Genomic DNA, 20012 nt, shown 5'->3' on the forward strand with positions numbered 1-20012 from the left:
CCTATGATGCCAATCGCAACTTCTCGGGCCTTTCCAGCAGAGCTCGGAAAAATACCGGCCCGAGAAATTGCGATTGCCATCATACCATCTGCATCCAATTTGACCAGGGCTGGGTTCGAAATCGTAGCAGATAGATCGAAGATATCTATTTAATCTTTGATTTGAAAATAATTGGCAATATTCGACTAAAGACTCTTCCATTCTTCAACCAGATTACGGCCACCATCAATCGCTGATGACACTGCCACTTTGGTGCGCATACCAAATTTTTGAAGAAAAAAAAATCAATACTTAGGCCTAAGCATAACGTTAGTTTGTTATAACGTTAAACATGTAAAAATTAATAACAACTTGTATGATGAACAAAATATCCCTAAAAAAATTTCCTGTTAGTTACAAAGTGGTAATAAAGGGAACCATATTGAATTTGATGCTCAATATTAAAAAATAATGCAACGAATATCTACGTTGCGGCTTGGTAAGCTTGTCGTTCAACAGCGTTACATAGCAGCAGCTAGTCGTTACGATCTTGAACGCACCCCTCCTCGTTCACCCCTCCTCGTTGGAAGACTCGGCACACCTCGGTCGATCGTACCTAATCGCCCGAGGGGAGCCGAATGTTGTTGGACGCATCATGGCTGACAAGAAGTAGATTCAACAGTTACAGTGTTATGAGAGTAGGTATAATTGCTACGTAGCTGGTGCAGCTAACCTAGTCACCCTGTAGAAATAATCATAGGCTAAAAAAATAATTGTTAAGGTATTTTTTAACTCACAATCTTTAATTATAACATTACGTAATGTTTGCTCCGCGCGAGCAAGTTGTTATAGCATGCGCATGCCCTTGTTGAATTGTTGGAAAAAAGAAGCTTATAGATGTGATATGAGTATGTGCATATTTCAGAGGTTAACAATGCCCAAAAGAAAAAGGGTAAATCCCATGGATGAGGCTAGGAGGTTCCTGAAAGAGGATGTGGACCCTCCTGGTTTTGCTGTTGATGTTTTTGAAGGAAAAGGTATACACCAGTTGGTTGATTAATTTATTGGTTTTTGTATAACATGTATTAGTACGGTAACACTTGCTTATTTTACAAACTGAGACTCTCAGTGGGATGTAACTAGAATATAGCAAAAAGACATTAAGATAGTGTACAATTTTTGACTTAAAGGCCCAGGTTTTTTAACCGGTCGGTTTACTTCAGGTGGGGGTGGAGCCCCGAGGGAAACACGCTCGCTTGTGTATACATGGCTATATATACAGGATATTAAAGTGCTCTCAACAGAGTTTTTCTGATGATCTAATAAAATATCTGTATTTATATGTACTAAAACAAATTGTCAATCGTTGAAATGAATATAAATGTATGAATAACCATGTGCGACATGGGCAAAATCTTTTGTTTGATTAAACAACTTTCTGACGGGATTTACTGATATGATATCGTGATGTTATGTGCATTATACGATCATCTCACCATACTCAAATACTAATGCAACATTGGAAATTACGCTTGTAAAACTTTTCCGAAAACTTGCTAAATTAAAGTGCACAATAATTTTACCAACTGCACATGTACCAGAGTTGTCTGTACTTGTTTCTCTTCCGGTTTGGGGTTGTGAAATTTCACAAAGAAATGTGATAACTTACGATATTTCTCAATTATTCACAGACATCTTTATTAATAAATGACGTTTTTGTAAATGCATGATCGGCGCCACATGATTGCGTAATATACACAGGTGTGTTCTAGACACAAGACTTTACAGTAGTCAATGTTAATAATTGGACAGATAACCATGAGTAGACCCTGCCTTCATCATTTTAAAATTTGACACGCAGTGCCAACAGTCCAAGCTCTTGTTAAAACTATTCTATTTAAATGTTTTATTAGATATGACTAAAGTCTACTCAGGATATGTTCAGCTTTTAACATGTTTAATAGTATGATTTCTGAATATTAAATAACGTTTGGTTTTCATTTGTATTTTGTTAATGGTCACACCAATTCATTCTCTTTATTCTCATCTGATGACAAAAGTACAAGCAGGCAAGCAACATACATGTGATATGTACCGGCGGTACGCCAAATGTACCGTTTTATCGACCCCATTCACGGTGTACCGGCGGGACACCAAAATTCACGGAATATGAACATTTGTACAGTTTTTTGAATTTCTTGCTAAATGCCGCCATTTTCCTCTCAATACTGGAAAACATCACCTGTGTTTGACACGTGACCTACCGATACTTGTGTAGTGTACACAAACTGTTGCGTGCGAAGGTGTGAACTGCCGGTAATTGGGATAATCCATCCATATCAAAATGCTCTTTTAGGTAGCTTTGTTTTTAATTATAACTGTTTGAAAATATTTCGTAACTTGATCGAAAAACTTTTAGCCAACTTTAGAAATATACATGAATCTGAACCAGCTCTCCGTACGTAATGTATACGATGAATAAACGTGTTTATTATCATGCTTACGCTGAAATGAAGGATTTTTTATGTGCAGAAATTTATGTAAGGTTGCTTTTGCTGCTGTTATTTACATTGCTGGTGTATATATCAGTAACACATTCATGAACAAGATGTAAATTGGAGACATCGACTCTTACGTTGTACTATATAAAGTTGGTGAACAAACTATCATCTATTCTTGCTCAATTCATATGATTCATGAAAAAATTGTGATTATAAAACACAATATGAAATTTTAAAGCATAGAAAACTTTATTAAAACATTTAAAATAAGGCATTTTCGACAATATACATTTGTTGGTTTAGAAATAAGGTGCTTTATCAAAAGAATTCAAGCAATATTTTGTACCGTTTTTTGTACCGTTTTTTGATGGGCAGTGTACAGTTTTTTCACCCAAATTCCAGTTTTGTGTACAGTTTTGTGGTCTTCAACTTATCACATGTATGAAGCAATTTATTAATAATTAAAAATTTAAAAGTTTTGAGGCAGTACACATTAATATACATAATATGAGCAAACAGTTATGATTTTCTTTCTCTTTTATAAGATAAAGAAGATTATCAATATGTAAAATGGAGCAGAAATTGTTACAGAATTTTTGTCTGAATATAGACCAACAAGTGAAGAATGAAATCAGTGTGGCATATTAAAAATACCTTGAATATGTTGTGTGATATTGATAAGCAATTTGTAAATTTTATTTTGACCTTTTAATTTCTCAACCAAAAGTATTCATTTTGTTGGATGGATAAAATAGTCTTCCACGATAATTTTGCCTGAGTTTTTTTTAGAAGTTCATAATTTCATTATCATGATTATGTGTACATGTACTACCAACTAGGTCGGGGTGTCAGAACAATGGTGGAGAGACACAGGGGAGATTTTTTAGTTGCATACGCAGGAGAACTTATTAGTTCCCAAGAAGGGGAACACAGAGAAAAAGTTTCACCATCTGTCTTTAGATATTTTTTCTCCACAAACTGGTATATGTTTTGAAGATGTGTTTCTTGTTGGAAATACCAATTTACAGTCAAACTTCGTTATCTCGAACTAGATGTGACTATTTATAAATTTCAAGATATCCAAGTATTCGAAATATTGAGGGTAAAATACTAAAAAAATAAGTGGTTGGGACTTACTAATCACTTCGACATATCCATTGTATTCGAGGTATCGATGTTCGAGATGTCGAAGATCAACTGTAATTGATTACAATTAAAAGTTTTAGTGTTATTTGGTCCTTTGTTAAATTTCATAAAAAATTATTTTTTTATACTAATCATGTTTTATTTCTCCTTTGTTTTTGTTCTTTTTATAAGATATATTCAATGTGCTAAGTTAAATGTTCAAACTTTATGCTAGGACATTTATTTTTTCCTGTCAGTTGAAGAATGAATTTGATTGGTTAAATACGTAATACCAAGCACAGTAAAAAGGGGGCAGTGCTCGCTATAAAAAAAAAAAATCAGCAAAAAATGAAAGTTTTATAAGGGGTGCTAACAGTTAAAACTTTTTTTTCCAGCTCCTATGCACCGCCATATTGACAGCCATTTTGTTTAATAAAGTTAGCTCTTTTATCATATATGACTGGGGGTCTTTGATGTATGTTGCCCCTAAACATGCTTAAATCTTTTTTGAAGATCTCTTTCCAAACTTATTTAAAAGAAAACCTAATTTTGCAAACCAGAAATGTACAACCTCATTTTAATCAGGAGATATATGACTAATTAACAGGATATCTTATCAAATTTAAAATATTAAATAAAAATATTCCTACAAACATCAAAGAACCAACCTTTGTATTAGCACTAAAAGAGGAAGTAGTTTTATTCATATATAAATATACTTTGTAAGCTTTGGAAGAATAAAAATCATGGAACTGCTTTCTTTGGAGGAATCTTATGAAGACAAAATTTGGTGAATGTAACTATCAGAAGAATATATATTTACATGCACTAAGTACATGTATGATGTCCTCTACTACTTAAGGAAATTTATTGTAATTGACAGCTGTATGTTGTATAGAAAATAACTGAACTGAAATATACATTATCCAGTTCTAACCAGTTTATCAATCAATCAAAAACTTCAGCAAACTAGTAAGAAAAATCATGGACTGTTCGAAATAATCATGATGATGTTAAACTCAAATTACTATACAAGATAAAATGGCTATTTCTTTTATCTTATGTACCTATGAATAATTTAGTAACTTTACCTACTTTTTATGATCAATTCATTAATTTGTTAAATGATAAATGTAAACAATAAAATGCTTTCTTCAATCATTCTTGCAGGTTATGAAGGTAGATATCATTGCAAAAAATAGAAAATTATATTGATTTGTACAACTTTCAAATGTAACGTGAAACGGATTAATGTGTTACACCGTGATGTAGGCAAGTTATATAATATATATATATATTGTAAATGAAATTATATAACTCATCAAATATGGTGTTACAACCGAAATTAAATTTTTATTCAGTGGAATTATTTTTATCTCTGGGGGTCAATGTTCATAGGCAGCTAAAAAATGTTTAGATTGTGGAGATGTTTTTTCATTGGTAGCAAGTTTGGGATAATTTTAATATATTATTAAGTATATGTGTGTATATACTTTAGTGCTTGGGGAAGCCAATTCGTAGCCATTTAAGGCAATATTTACCCACAAACAATGATGATTCCAAAGTTTTACTGTTTAGGAAACTAAATGAAAGACAATTTCTTACATACATTAAGAATGTTATTAATTATATTATTAATAATTTTATTGAAAAATACATGTATGTTGGTCAATTGTTGTGGAAATTTAATTTTAAAGTTCATTTATCAGTGTTTATGAATATATATGATAATAAATATGCAGCAAATGATTTAATAAGTAATCAACAATTTTAATTAAATCTTTATTTTTTAACATTTTAACTTCAAGGTTATCAAACACTAAGTAGAGTGTGTGTATTGGATTTGGTATTACAGTGTGGATGCATCTGAGGAATCTAATAGACTGGGCCGTCTGGTTAACCATGGTGAACCCTCCGAGAGAAATTGCACTATGAAAATTATAGACAAAGTCCACCTATGCTTATTTGCAACAAGGTGTGTAATTTTCTTTAATCCACCAAGCATTGCAATAAATTTTGTTTAAAAAATTAAAGATTGTGGAATGTCTATGAACTTACAGTTTGGACACAGAACATGAAAAAATGGTTATACTAGGGAATGGACCCTTCATTTGAATTTTCATTTTATAGAGATGTTTTCCTGAAAGTTCTTAGTCCAATTTCGTTGATTCTTTTGTTAAACAAATAATGCAATACAATACATATTTATAATGTACTTGTAAGTCAATTAAAAATAACAACATGCTGTATGATCACCATATACTGTTACAGGTGACTGCTTTCAGTGCTTAGTACATGTACTAGTAGATTTATTTGTATAGGATCATATTTCATTGAAAGAAAAAATAATCTGCTATAATAGGCGACCACTGAAAAGGATTGATGAAGCTTTTCAAAGAACTGTATATGATAAGAGTTAAATTTGGCCCCCATAATTCACTATTTTTTAAAGTGTTTCGGGCACAATAAAATGTTATGTTATAATTTAGAAGAGTTGATATAAAATATATTTTTCACATATTTGTCTGAATTATTTGCACTCACTTGAAATATATGACGTCAGAAGTGACGCTATTTCTATAATTCAATCAAAATCAGACGAAAATTGACATTTTTCTCATCTTTTTACGAATAGGAAATATAGAGCGCATGCTTGAACCAGGACAAATTTTTTGTCACTTATTAGACTTAACTAGATACATCTCTGATTAAAATATTTTGTTGGTTCAAGCATGCGCTCTATGTTTCCTGAAAGAAAAACTGCTTGAAAACAAGCTCTTTAATGCTAAAATGCAAAAATGGCGGAAAAAGGTTGTCTTTACAATGCCTTATTTCTCAATTATGGGCACTTGAATCAAAATGAACATTAAGTAAAAATATCACATATATATCTGTACAAAGAAAACAAAGAATTACAGTAAAATTATGATATTCCCTTAAGGGGGCCATTTTAGGCCCATACCATATATAGTCCTTTGATCATACAGTAAAACATGTTTATAGCAAAGTGCCTGGAAGGACTAATTTTGATTCATTATAAATTTTATTTGTTTTAACCATTGCAAGTGTACATGTAACAATTGAAATTTAAGAAAAGAGGGAATGAAATTGACCCTTGTTGTACATGTTGTAAGAATGAACTTATTTTAAGTGTGTTTGCTGTGGTCGTATTGTATTACTGTAAACATTTGCATGTCTATTAATTAGATCAATTTTATAAAGTTTGGTATATAACTTGTTAAACCTCTGTCACACCGGAGCTGCGTCCTCATGGCGATAGCTGCGTCGTTAAATACCGGTAATGTAAAACACCAAGGTACACGCAGTAGAGTCTTGTAGGGCAGTGCGGTAACAATGCAACAGCATCTTCATTTGTCACGTTGGGATCGCCTAGAACATTAAAGAATACCATGAAGCGGTGCATACTATGAACAGCACAGAGTACGAGCCAAGGTTGAGATAAACACACAGTAGAAACAGAGTAGGTCGCCATGACAGCGCCACAAAAACTCCATTGGCGTACGCAAAGAATGCAGCTAATCACAGTGTAGATGCAGTGATGAGTCAATTGTGCTTGCACAGAGACCTCTCCGAGTCCTTTGGGATGTCACTGTATCATCATCACACTCTCACTGCGCTTTCACTGAGCGATCACAGCAGTTGAATGAGTTGTTTTTTGTTTGGCTGTGTTCACACAGAGACCTCAAAGAGCTGTTGCTGCGTTTATCGCGCTCTCTTGAAGTTTCTTTTGAGTTTATTAGCATTTATGCCGCGCTGCCATGGCGTTTCTAGTGTGTTATCCAGACCATGAAAACTCGAACAACGGCTGTTGTACAATAGCAAGCAATATAGTATTTTCAGACTAGATATGGATGTTAAATGTAGCATTTGAGATTATTATACTTTCATGTTAAATACTGAAATCTGATTGGTTTAGACGCTGTTAACAATCCGTTCTCTTACCCTCAGTGTTAGCAACACGCTTGGCAATGGGCCGACAGAACGAATTGTTACATGCGCGTAAATTATGGGCATAGGGTTTGCTGTAAAATTCACATCATTTCTATATAAAAGCAGTAAAATTTTCTCTAAAATTAAGACATTCAGTATAATTAAAAAAAATAGTGCCTGTTTGGGAGGGTAACTGTTGAAATTGACACCCCGAGAAAACCATTGTCAACCGACGCGAATTGACACCCCGAGAAAACCGTTGTCAACCGACGCAAAGTGGGGGTTGACAATGGTTTTCTCGGGGTGTCAATTTCAACTGTTACCCTCCCAAACAGGCACTATTTATATAATGTTCCAGGATCTATTAAAGAACGTAGATAAAATCTTATTTCATAAGATTAACCTACCAATAAGTAAAGAATGTCCTGTGCACGCAGTCACCGCACAGAGCACACCATAGACGGAAGTTTAAAACTCTTATTATGTCAAGAGCGCTCAGCAGATACCCAGCGAGAGCGCAGTCTATTGCCAAGTAGAACCCTGTGGAAACACAATTACACGCTGCGGGAGCTCCATAGAAATTCCTCGGTTGCCGTCAGGACACCATGACATCTTCACTTGTAAAAATGTCAAATAAAATAGTACATTTCCTCTGATATTTCTTGCTATCCTATGGCGATTCCATTAATTTTACAACGCTGTGGGAACGCAACTTGGTGTGACAGGGCCTTGAATCTATGAGATTAGATTAGACATATTTTTTACATTAAGAAATTTGTTTCTTACCAGAGATATATGTGAGAGTGAGGAACTTCTCTATGATTATGGAACCAAGTCATTACCATGGTTGGAACAGGTAATATATTTTTTCTAAATTATTGTTGATGATTTATCATTTCCAGATTAAAAGATGAAAAAAGATAAAAATTAGCATGTATATGGCCACATGAAATTAATCTTTAGATTCTCATCACCACTCGTCCTTCTGAAAGTGGCCCGTCCTGATGCATTTTATCTTTAAAAAAACAAATTGTGCAAAAAAAAAATGGGGGGTAAAAAAATCAGGTTGGTATACAAAAAATTCAGAACATTTTAAAGGCTGCTTAACATGTGGATCATCGTTTGATCCCAGTCATGCTTGCAATCTAATTAAAATTAGATGTTTGATCCGCTCGCTTACTCACTTCACAATTGCGAGTAAGCGAGCGGATCAAACATCTAAATAATTAGATTGGTCATGCTTGTTAACATAAGGATTCTAATGTCTTCATGCATTTTCAGTTAAGTTGAAATAAGATGGAATTAAAAGATAAGTTAAACATATTCCATATATTGGTTTTTGTACTCATATTAGCATTAGACATGAATAATGAAAAAGATGTTTTAAAAAAAATAAAAAATAAAGTCCACCCACCTGACCCATATTTATTTGCAAATCAGGATGATATTCTAACTATTAAATTTATGTGACCTATTCTACAATAACTATTCTCTGTCCCAAGATATTTATGGAGCACATTTTATTATTACTCGATATTATATACTGTAAATTCCTAATTAACATGATTAAACGCGAGGAATTTATATCCGCGTAAAATCGCGAGAAGCATCCCTCGCGGATTTTAAAATCTCGCTTTTATTTTCTGAGAGTTGAGAATTATAATAAATTAGGATAAAAGTTCCACATTCGCGATTTTACATTCTCGCGTTTTGATACAAAACGCTGGGATCGGGGAATTAAATACTCGCGTAAAATAAGGAATATACAGTACCTGGCTGTTTATTGGCTGTGAGAATGATTGCAAGTTTATTGACCCCTGAGACAGCATCTTTTTGTAGAAGTGAACAACAAATAATGCTGTCGAGGGGGACAATAAACTTGCTATCATCCAAATAGTGAGTAAATAAGTATTGTATTATACTATAGCTGCAATGCTGCCAATTTTTTTTTAATGAATCTGTAGGTTTAGCTTGTTCTTTTTCTCATGCACTGGTTCTTAAAGCTCACTTGCATCAGCAAGCTGTGGTTGCTATTAATTGCAGGAATACATTAATCTTGAATCTTCTGAATTCATAAACTTTCAGGTGTCCAGGAAAAGGGGAAAAAAAGAAAGTAAGATAAGCTGTTACCATAGTCATTCATTTTATTCATAATGACATGTTTTGTTAGTCTGTTGTACTAAACAATTTATTGACAGATTAGGAATCATTTTTTCTTCGCACATGTAATGTTCAAGGTTCATAAGAAGTAACTGGTCAGACCCAACCATATGCTAAAGCAGACCCCAATTAAAGCCTGGGTTTACTTTGGGACTGCTTTTAAGAATTTGTGTCCAGTCTGGGTTTACTTTGGGTCCACTCAGGGTTTACTTTGGGTTTGCTTTAGGGGTCCACTTTTCGCACTTGAATGTGAAGCAGACCTGTCATTTATCTATCTGTCTTACTGCCTGTAAGCCCTGCACCTTGTCTGCTTTTAGGGGTATACTTCTGATCGGGTTTACTCTTTGTGTCCACTCTGGGTGTACTTTGGGTTGATCGGGATTAACTCTGGGTCTGCTCTAGTAGATCTAGTGTAAACCCTAAAAGTAAATCCAGGGTTTTTAGTTGGGGTCTACTTTCTGTTAGGTTGGGTCTGATTGGTACTATACATGTATGCAAGATTATTCTGTCATAATTACACTATTTTTTGCAAAGGATTATGTGTGGGATATGGGTTGTGTTAATGCCCCAAAATTCAAAGTTATGAATAGAGCTTTAGATATTTGTATTAAGAAATATTAATACATATATAAATGATATATTTCTATATATTCTGCACTCCATATTTTCTATTGTTGAATTTAAAAAAAAAACTGATGATTTTTTCATGTTTTTGAGAAATAGCAGGAATCGCCCCATTTACCTGATATCATAGGGGCATGAGAAATGAATAATGCTGTAAAACTCCTAGATTTCTGTAACATATTAAATATTCAGTTTTAAATATTTTCATACTATCAGTATGCTATGATGATTTTAAAATTTTTCATTAATTCTGCACATGTTATAAATGGACTCTCACTTTCAATATCTTTTATTTATGATTCAGATCCACTGGTCTCTAAGACCCGTTCCTTGGCCAACAACATGACAACTGCTGAAGAAAATGCTGGTTGGCAGACTGGAGAAGGTGATTATTGGTTTTTTTTCCCCTATAAATGATTTCTTTGATGTTGTTTTTTGTATTACAGCATGGAAACTTGTTGAGAATATCTGAAATGTACTTGTATTATATTGGTGTAGTGAGTTGATGTGTGTATCGGAGTTGTAGTGACTTGGGATGTGTAAATTTTGATGTAGTGACTTGAGGTATGTGTAAGCAAAGTCATGACTTATAAGATCACAGAGAGCGAGAGAGAGAGGAGAGAGAGAGAGGTTTCAGAGTTGCGTTTAAATGGACTCTCACTATCAATATCTTTTATTTATGATTCAGATCCACTGGTCTCTAAGACCCATTCCTTGGCCAATAACATGACAACTGCTGAAGAAAATGCTGGATGGCAGACTGGAGAAGGTGATTATTGGGTTTTTTTCCCTATAAATGATTTCTTTGATATTGTTTTTTGTATTACAGCATGGAAACTTGTTGAGAATATCTGAAATGTACTTGTATTATATTGGTGTAGTGAGTTGATGTGTGTATCGGAGTTATAGTGACTTGGGATGTGTAAATTTTGATGTAGTGACTTGAGGTATGTGTAAGCAAAGTCATGCCTTAAAGGATCACAAAAAGAAAGAAAGAGAGAGAGAGAGAGAGAGAGAGAGTGAGGGAGAGAGAGAGGTTATTCAGCAGAAAGATGTCGGTTTTTTAGCTCACCGAGACGAAGTCAGGGGGAGCTTATGCTATACCCTCGGCGTCGGCGTCGGCGTCTGGACCTGGTTAAAGTTTTTGTTGCAGGTCCTGTATCTAAGCTATTACTTGTCCTATCTTCATCAAACTTGCATGGATGATGCATCTGGACCTACTTATGGACTTGAAAGACTTGGATGCTGAATCTGAGTCCTAAATTTCAGATGCTGGAGGCGGTTAAGGTTGTTGGACCAGGTTAAAGTTTTTGTTGCAGGTGCCCTTTGACAGCAATATCTAAGTTACTGCAGGTCCGTACTTCACCAATCTTGCATGGATGGTGTGTCTTATGATACTGATGCACCAGACAGGCTTGAGTGCTGAATCTGAGCTATAGGTTTCGGATGCTGGAGGAGGTTAAGGTTTTTGGAGCAGGCTAAAGTTTTTGTTGCAGGTGCCCTTTGATAGCAATATCTAAGTTACTGCTGGTCCGTACTTCACCAAACTTGCATTGATGGTGTGTCTTATGATACTGATGCACCAGGCAGGCTTGAATGCTGAATCTGAGCTATAGGTTACAGATGCTGAAGGAGGTTAAGGTTTTTAGAGCTGGTTAAAGTTTTTGTTGCAGGTGCCCTCTGATGATTATATCTTAGTTATTACCTGTCCTAACTTCACCAGACTTCCATGGATGGTGCGTCTTATGATACTGATGCACCTGGCAGGCTTGAATGCTGAGTCTGAGCCATAGGTTTCAGATGCTGGATATGGTTAAGTTTTTTTGAACAGGTCACATGTTTAATAGATAATAGTACTATTTCAAACTTGCATAGTTGATTAAACTGTAATATGAATGAATCACAGAGGAAGCTTCAGATGCAGAGCTTGATCTCCATTATCAAGGATGCTAAAAAATATATCTTAGTTATTACAGGTCCTAATTTCACCAAACTTGAATGGATGGTGTGTCTTATGATTCAGATGCACCTGACAGGCATGGATCTTGAATCTGAGCCATAGGTTGCGGATGCTGGAGCAGGTAAAGGTTTTAATTGCTAGTGCCCTCTGATGATGATATCTTAGTTATTACTGGTCTGAACTTCACCAAACTTGCATGGAGATGCGTCTTATGTATACTGATGCACCCGACAGGCTTGAATGCTGAATCTGAGCCATAGGTTTCGGATGCTGGATGAGGTTTAGTTTTTTGGAATAGGTCACATGTTTTATAGATGATAGCTTGCATAGTTGATTTAACTATATTATAAATGAAACGCAGAGGTTGCTTCAGATGCAGAGCCTGATTTCCATTATCAAGGATGCTAAAGAAATCTCCTACCTCACTCAAACCTGCTCGATAGATAGATGTGTTTGTTAATAAATGATATAACATGATTCCTATGATATAGAATTGTATGGTATGAAACAATATTGTTTAATATGATACAATATAATATCATATGTAATATTATAAAAAGTTATATGATATGATATGATATTGTATCAATTTTTTTGATATTTTATATTATGATATTGTATCATGATATCGTTATGTATAGTATTGTATATTATGATATAATATTGTATAATATTATATTGTATTATAATTTTATTATTTTATCACATGATACTATTACATAAGATATTGCAAAATATAATATTGTATCCTATGACAAAATATTGTATATTCTATAATATTGTATCATACGATATTGTATAATATGATTTAAGTTTCTGTAATATAGAATTATATCACATGAAATTGTATAATTTGATACTGTAATATTATATAATATTGTATCATACGATATTGAATAATATGATATTGGTTTATAATATGATATATTATCACATCACATGAAATTGTTTTGTATGATATTGTAAAATATATTATTGTATCATATGATACAATGTGTATTATATAATATTGTATTACATAATATTTTACTTTATCACATAATATTGTATCATTTGATATGATACAATGTTGTACATATCAAATTATATAGTATCATATGATACAATATCATATTATGTATAAAAAATACAATATCATACTATTTTATACAATATAATATCATATGTTTCAATGTTATGATGTATTATGTAATATGATATTGTACTATAATACTATATTGTTTTATATATATATTATGATATTGTATTATGTGATCAAATACAATAACGTATAACACAATACAATGTCATATCATACGTTACAATAATCATATCTCATCATTGTTTATCATGGTATTTTATTGTATTATATGATATATGTTATAAATATGATAGGATGCAATATTTAATTTTCTTTTATTGTATTGATTAACATATGAACATATGATTATCATACAACAGATGATATACGATATTGTGTCAAAACAGAATCCATGAATATCCAAGATCATAAAGTATGATTTTCATTTAATATGATAAAGGTGGTTTCATAAAGGTGAAGTCTCATAAGGGTGATGTCTCGTCTCGGTGAGCTTTGTAATCTGTGATTACCTATGTTTTATATTTGTGATAATAACTTTTGATCACTGTTTTGTCATCTTATTTCATGTAAAAACAAAATTATTAAGTATGTTTGTGTTTAGGTCATCAATTTTGCACACCTTTAAATGGACTCTCACTATCAATATCTTTTATTTATGATTCAGATCCATTGGTCTCTAAGACCCGTTCCTTGGCCAATAACATGACAACTGCTGAAGAAAATGCTGGATGGCAGACTGGAGAAGGTGATTATTGGTTTTATTGTTCCCTATAAATGATTTCTTTGATGTCGTTTTATGTATTACAGTATGGAAACTTGTTGAAAATATCTGAAATGTACTTGTATTATATTGGTGTAGTGAGTTGATGTGTGTATCGGAGTTGTAGTGACTTGAGATGTGTAAATTTTGATGTAGTGACTTGAGGTATGTAAAAGCAAAGTCATGACTTATAAGATCAAACGGAGAGAGAGAGAGAGAGAGAGAGAGAGAGAGAGAGAGAGAGAGTGGGAAAGAGAGATAGTGAGAGAAGAATATTCAGCAGAAAGATGTGAGTTTTTTATAGTTGTGATAATAACTTTTGATCACTGTTTTGTCATCTTATTTCATGTAAAAACAAAATTATTAAGTATGTTTGTGTTAAGGTCATCAATTTTGCACACCTTTAAATGAACTCTCACTATCAATATCTTTTATTTATGATTCAGATCCACTGGTCTCTAAGACCCATTCCGTGGCCAACAACATGACAACTGCTGAAGGAAATGCGGGATGGCAGACTGGAGAAGGTGATTATTGTTTTTTTTTCCCTATAAATGATTTCTTGATATTGTTTTTTGTATTCATTATGGAAACTTGTTGAGAATATCTGAAATGTACTTGTATTATATTGGTGTAGTGAGTTGATGTGTGTATAGGAGTTGTAGTGACTTGAGATGTGTAAATTTGGATGTAGTGGCTTGAGGTATGTGTAAGCAAAGTCATGACTTAAAGGATCACAAAGAGAAAGAAAGAGAGAGAGAGAGAGTGAGTGAGGGAGAGAGAGAGAGAGAGAGAGAGAGAGAGAGAGAGAGAGAGAGTGAGGGAGAGAGAGAAGGTTATTCAGCAGAAAGATGTCGGTTTTTTTATATTTGTGATAATAACTTTTAATCACTGTTTTGTCATCTTATTTCAGGTAAAAACAAATTATTACGTATGTTTGTGTTAAGGTCATCAATTTTGAACACCTTTAAATGAACTCGCTATCAATATCTTTTATTTATGATTCAGATCCACTGGTCTCTAAGACCCGTTCCTTGGCCAATAACATGACAACTGCTGAAGAAAATGCTGGATGGCAGACTGGAGAAGGTGATTATTGGGTTTTTTGTTCCCTATAAATGATTTCTTTGATGTTTTTTTTTGTATTACAGTATGGAAACTTGTTGAAAATATCTGAAATGTACTTGTATTATATTGGTGTAGTGAGTTGATGTGTGTATCGGAGTTGTAGTGACTTGAGATGTGTAAATTTTGATGTAGTGACTTGAGGTATGTTTAAGCAAAAACATGACTAATAAGATCACAGAGAGCGAGAGAGAGAGAGGTTTCAGAGTTGCATTTAAATGGACTCTCACTATCAATATCTTTTATTTATGATTCAGATCCACTGGTCTCTAAGACCCATTCCTTGGCCAACAACATGACAACTGCTGAAGGAAATGCGGGATGGCAGACTGGAGAAGGTGATTATTGGTTTTTTTTCCCTATAAATGATTTCTTGATATTGTTTTTTGTATTCATTATGGAAACTTGTTGAGAATATCTGAAATGTACTTGTATTATATTGGTGTAGTGAGTTGATGTGTGTATAGGAGTTGTAGTGACTTGAGATGTGTAAATTTTGATGTAGTGGCTTGAGGTATGTGTAAGCAAAGTCATGACTTAAAGGATCACAAAGAGAAAGAAAGAGAGAGAGAGAGAGTGAGTGAGGGAGAGAGAGAGAGAGAGAGAGAGAGAGAGAGAGAGAGAGAGAGAGAGAGAGAGAGAGAGAGTGAGGGAGAGAGAGAAGGTTATTCAGCAGAAAGATGTCGGTTTTTTTATATTTGTGATAATAACTTTTGATCACTGTTTTGTCATCTTATTTCATGTAAAAACAAAATTTTTAAGTATGTTTGTGTTAAGGTCATCAATTTTGCACACCTTTAAATGAACTCTCACTATCAATATCTTTTATTTATGATTCAGATCCACTGGTCTCTAAGACCCGTTCCTTGGCCAACAACATGACAACTGCTGAAGGAAATGCGGGATGGCAGACTGGAGAAGGTGATTATTGTTTTTTTTTCCCTATAAATGATTTCTTGATATTGTTTTTTGTATTCATTATGGAAACTTGTTGAGAATATCTGAAATGTACTTGTATTATATTGGTGTAGTGAGTTGATGTGTGTATAGGAGTTGTAGTGACTTGAGATGTGTAAATTTTGATGTAGTGGCTTTAGGTATGTGTAAGCAAAGTCATGACTTAAAGGATCACAAAGAGAAAGAAAGAGAGAGAGAGAGAGTGAGTGAGGGAGAGAGAGAGAGAGAGAGAGAGAGAGAGAGAGAGAGAGAGAGAGAGAGAGAGAGAGTGAGTGAGGGAGAGAGAGAGAGAGAGAGTGAGGGAGAGAGAGAAGGTTATTCAGCAGAAAGATGTCGGTTTTTTTATATTTGTGATAATAACTTTTAATCACTGTTTTGTCATCTTATTTCAGGTAAAAACAAATTATTACGTATGTTTGTGTTAAGGTCATCAATTTTGAACACCTTTAAATGAACTCACTATCAATATCTTTTATTTATGATTCAGATCCACTGGTCTCTAAGACCCGTTCCTTGGCCAATAACATGACAACTGCTGAAGAAAATGCTGGATGGCAGACTGGAGAAGGTGATTATTGGGTTTTTTGTTCCCTATAAATGATTTCTTTGATGGTTTTTTTTGTATTACAGTATGGAAACTTGTTGAGAATATCTGAAATGTACTTGTATTATATTGGTGTAGTGAGTTGATGTGTGTATAGGAGTTGTAGTGACTTGAGATGTGTAAATTTTGATGTAGTGGCTTGAGGTATGTGTAAGCAAAGTCATGACTTAAAGGATCACAAAGAGAAAGAAAGAGAGAGAGAGAGAGTGAGGGAGAGAGAGAGAGAGAGAGAGAGAGAGAGAGAGAGAGAGAGAGAGAGAGAGAGTGAGGGAGAGAGAGGTTATTCAGCAGAAAGATGTCGGTTTTTTTATATTTGTGATAATAACTTTTGATCACTGTTTTGTCATCTTATTTCATGTAAAAACAAAATTTTTAAGTATGTTTGTGTTAAGGTCATCAATTTTGCACACCTTTAAATGAACTCTCACTATCAATATCTTTTATTTATGATTCAGATCCACTGGTCTCTAAGACCCGTTCCTTGGCCAACAACATGACAACTGCTGAAGGAAATGCGGGATGGCAGACTGGAGAAGGTGATTATTGTTTTTTTTTCCCTATAAATGATTTCTTGATATTGTTTTTTGTATTCATTATGGAAACTTGTTGAGAATATCTGAAATGTACTTGTATTATATTGGTGTAGTGAGTTGATGTGTGTATAGGAGTTGTAGTGACTTGAGATGTGTAAATTTTGATGTAGTGGCTTGAGGTATGTGTAAGCAAAGTCATGACTTAAAGGATCACAAAGAGAAAGAAAGAGAGAGAGAGAGAGTGAGTGAGGGAGAGAGAGAGAGAGAGAGAGAGAGAGAGAGAGAGAGAGAGAGAGAGAGTGAGTGAGGGAGAGAGAGAGAGAGTGAGGGAGAGAGAGAAGGTTATTCAGCAGAAAGATGTCGGTTTTTTTATATTTTTGATAATAACTTTTAATCACTGTTTTGTCATCTTATTTCAGGTAAAAACAAATTATTACGTATGTTTGTGTTAAGGTCATCAATTTTGAACACCTTTAAATGAACTCACTATCAATATCTTTTATTTATGATTCAGATCCACTGGTCTCTAAGACCCGTTCCTTGGCCAATAACATGACAACTGCTGAAGAAAATGCTGGATGGCAGACTGGAGAAGGTGATTATTGGGTTTTTTGTTCCCTATAAATGATTTCTTTGATGGTTTTTTTTGTATTACAGTATGGAAACTTGTTGAAAATATCTGAAATGTACTTGTATTATATTGGTGTAGTGAGTTGATGTGTGTATCGGAGTTGTAGTGACTTGAGATGTGTAAATTTTGATGTAGTGACTTGAGGTATGTTTAAGCAAAAACATGACTAATAAGATCACAGAGAGCGAGAGAGAGAGAGGTTTCAGAGTTGCATTTAAATGGACTCTCACTATCAATATCTTTTATTTATGATTCAGATCCACTGGTCTCTAAGACCCATTCCTTGGCCAATAACATGACAACTGCTGAAGAAAATGCTGGATGGCAGACTGGAGAAGGTGATTATTGGGTTTTTTGTTCCCTATAAATGATTTCTTGATATTGTTTTTTGTATTCATTATGGAAACTTGTTGAGAATATCTGAAATGTACTTGTATTATATTGGTGTAGTGAGTTGATGTGTGTATCGGAGTTGTAGTGACTTGAGATGTGTTAATTTGGATGTAGTGACCTGAGGTATGTGTTAGCAAAGTCATGACTTAAAGGATCACAAAGAGAAAGAAAGAGAGAGAGAGAGAGTGAGTGAGGGAGGGAGGAAGAGAGAGAGAGAGAGAGAGAGTGAGGGAGAGAGAGAGAGAGTGAGGGAGAGAGAGAAGGTTATTCAGCAGAAAGATGTCGTTTTTTTTATATTTGTGATAATAACTTTTGATCACTGTTTTGTCATCTTATTTCATGTAAAAACAAAAATTTTAAGTATGTTTGTGTTAAGGTCATCAATTTTGCACACCTTTAAATGAACTCTCACTATCAATATCTTTTATTTATGATTCAGATCCACTGGTCTCTAAGACCCGTTCCTTGGCCAATAACATGACAACTGCTGAAGAAAATGCTGGATGGCAGACTGGAGAAGGTGATTATTGGTTTTTTTGTTCCCTATAAATGATATCTTTGATGTTTTTTTTTGTATTACAGTATGGAAACTTGTTGAAAATATCTGAAATGTACTTGTATTATATTGGTGTAGTGAGTTGATGTGTGTATCGGAGTTGTAGTGACTTGAGATGTGTAAATTTTGATGTAGTGACTTGAGGTATGTGTAAGCAAGGTCATGACTTAAAGGATCACAAAGAGAAAGAAAGAGAGAGAGTGAGTGAGGGAGGGAAGGAGACAGAGAGAGAGAGAGGGAGGGAGGGAGGGAGGGAGAGAGACAGAGAGAGTGAGGGAGTGAGGGAGGGTGGGAGAGAGAAGGTTATTCAGCAGAAAGATGTCGGTTTTTATGGCGTCGAGCTAATGCTCGGCAGCCTTCTAGCGATCGTCTGGATTGGCAATCGTCCAAAAATTCATGCACTGCACCGCCTTTTAAATGCGCAAAAAAATAAGTTCCTTAAAGTATTAAACGTATTACAAGATTTTTATTCCATTTATTCAACTACATTGTGTACAAAAAAATCTAACTTTGCCTCCCTGGTTATTGATAACTCTTTGCATAAGTATAAATTTGCCTATTCAAGAATGGCGGATGAATACAACAGGTGTAAACATTCACTAAATATTATTTTAGTTTATCGATTAAATTTTAACTGGAGACCGTGCCCGATAGAAATAAAATTTGATATGTAAATTTATTTGTTATCGGGCACGGCCTCCAAAATGAATGTAAGCGATAAACGTATCTAGTGATTTTGTTGCAATAAATAAACACGATAATGCAGTCGGTTTGGTCGAGCAAAAAATAGCACGTGTTGTGGATTTGTTTGTAAACAACCATACCATAGGTAATCTTGTTTCAAACAGGAATTGAAATAAATAAAAGTATGTTTTATTATTATAATTAGAGACACACTGTAATCAATGTATTCACCTTGAAAATTGTTTAAAGCAGAAAGAAAATATAATTTTTTTTTAACTTTGAAATTTAATCGGTTTCGTCGAGCATTTTAAATAGCACATGTTGTGGATTTGTATGTAAACAACCATACCATAGGTAATCTTTTTTCAAACGGGAATAAAAGTATGTT

At 34.0% G+C, this 20012-nt stretch overlaps 1 protein-coding gene across 1 annotated transcript; it reads left to right on the top strand.

The window, feature by feature from the left end:
• The first annotated feature begins 830 nt into the window (after nucleotides 1–830).
• Nucleotides 831–19126, top strand: LOC105339865 (uncharacterized). The gene is made up of 16 exons (XM_066084071.1): nucleotides 831–1016; nucleotides 5461–5580; nucleotides 8346–8412; nucleotides 9642–9669; nucleotides 10645–10725; nucleotides 11029–11109; nucleotides 14046–14126; nucleotides 14588–14668; nucleotides 15150–15230; nucleotides 15524–15604; nucleotides 16107–16187; nucleotides 16711–16791; nucleotides 17283–17363; nucleotides 17875–17955; nucleotides 18249–18329; nucleotides 18824–19126. Exons 2-16 carry the CDS (start codon nucleotides 5537–5539, stop codon nucleotides 18931–18933), a joined length of 1140 nt encoding a protein of 379 aa, XP_065940143.1. The 5' UTR covers nucleotides 831–1016; nucleotides 5461–5536; the 3' UTR covers nucleotides 18934–19126.
• Nucleotides 19127–20012: the final 886 nt, after the last annotated feature.

This window comes from Magallana gigas, chromosome 1, assembly GCF_963853765.1.
Source record: "Magallana gigas chromosome 1, xbMagGiga1.1, whole genome shotgun sequence".
Lineage (NCBI taxonomy): Eukaryota > Metazoa > Mollusca > Bivalvia > Ostreida > Ostreidae > Magallana > Magallana gigas.

What these genes read in the sequence shown, in the direction of transcription:
- LOC105339865 (XM_066084071.1), top strand. Translation starts at nt 5,537, where the DNA reads ATGAAAATTATAGACAAAGTCCACCTATGCTTATTTGCAACAAG. An exon ending in GGGATGGCAGACTGGAGAAG is followed by an intron (nt 15,605 to 16,106) that starts GTGATTATTGGT and finishes TTTATGATTCAG; the next exon opens with ATCCACTGGTCTCTAAGACC. An exon ending in GGGATGGCAGACTGGAGAAG is followed by an intron (nt 16,188 to 16,710) that starts GTGATTATTGTT and finishes TTTATGATTCAG; the next exon opens with ATCCACTGGTCTCTAAGACC.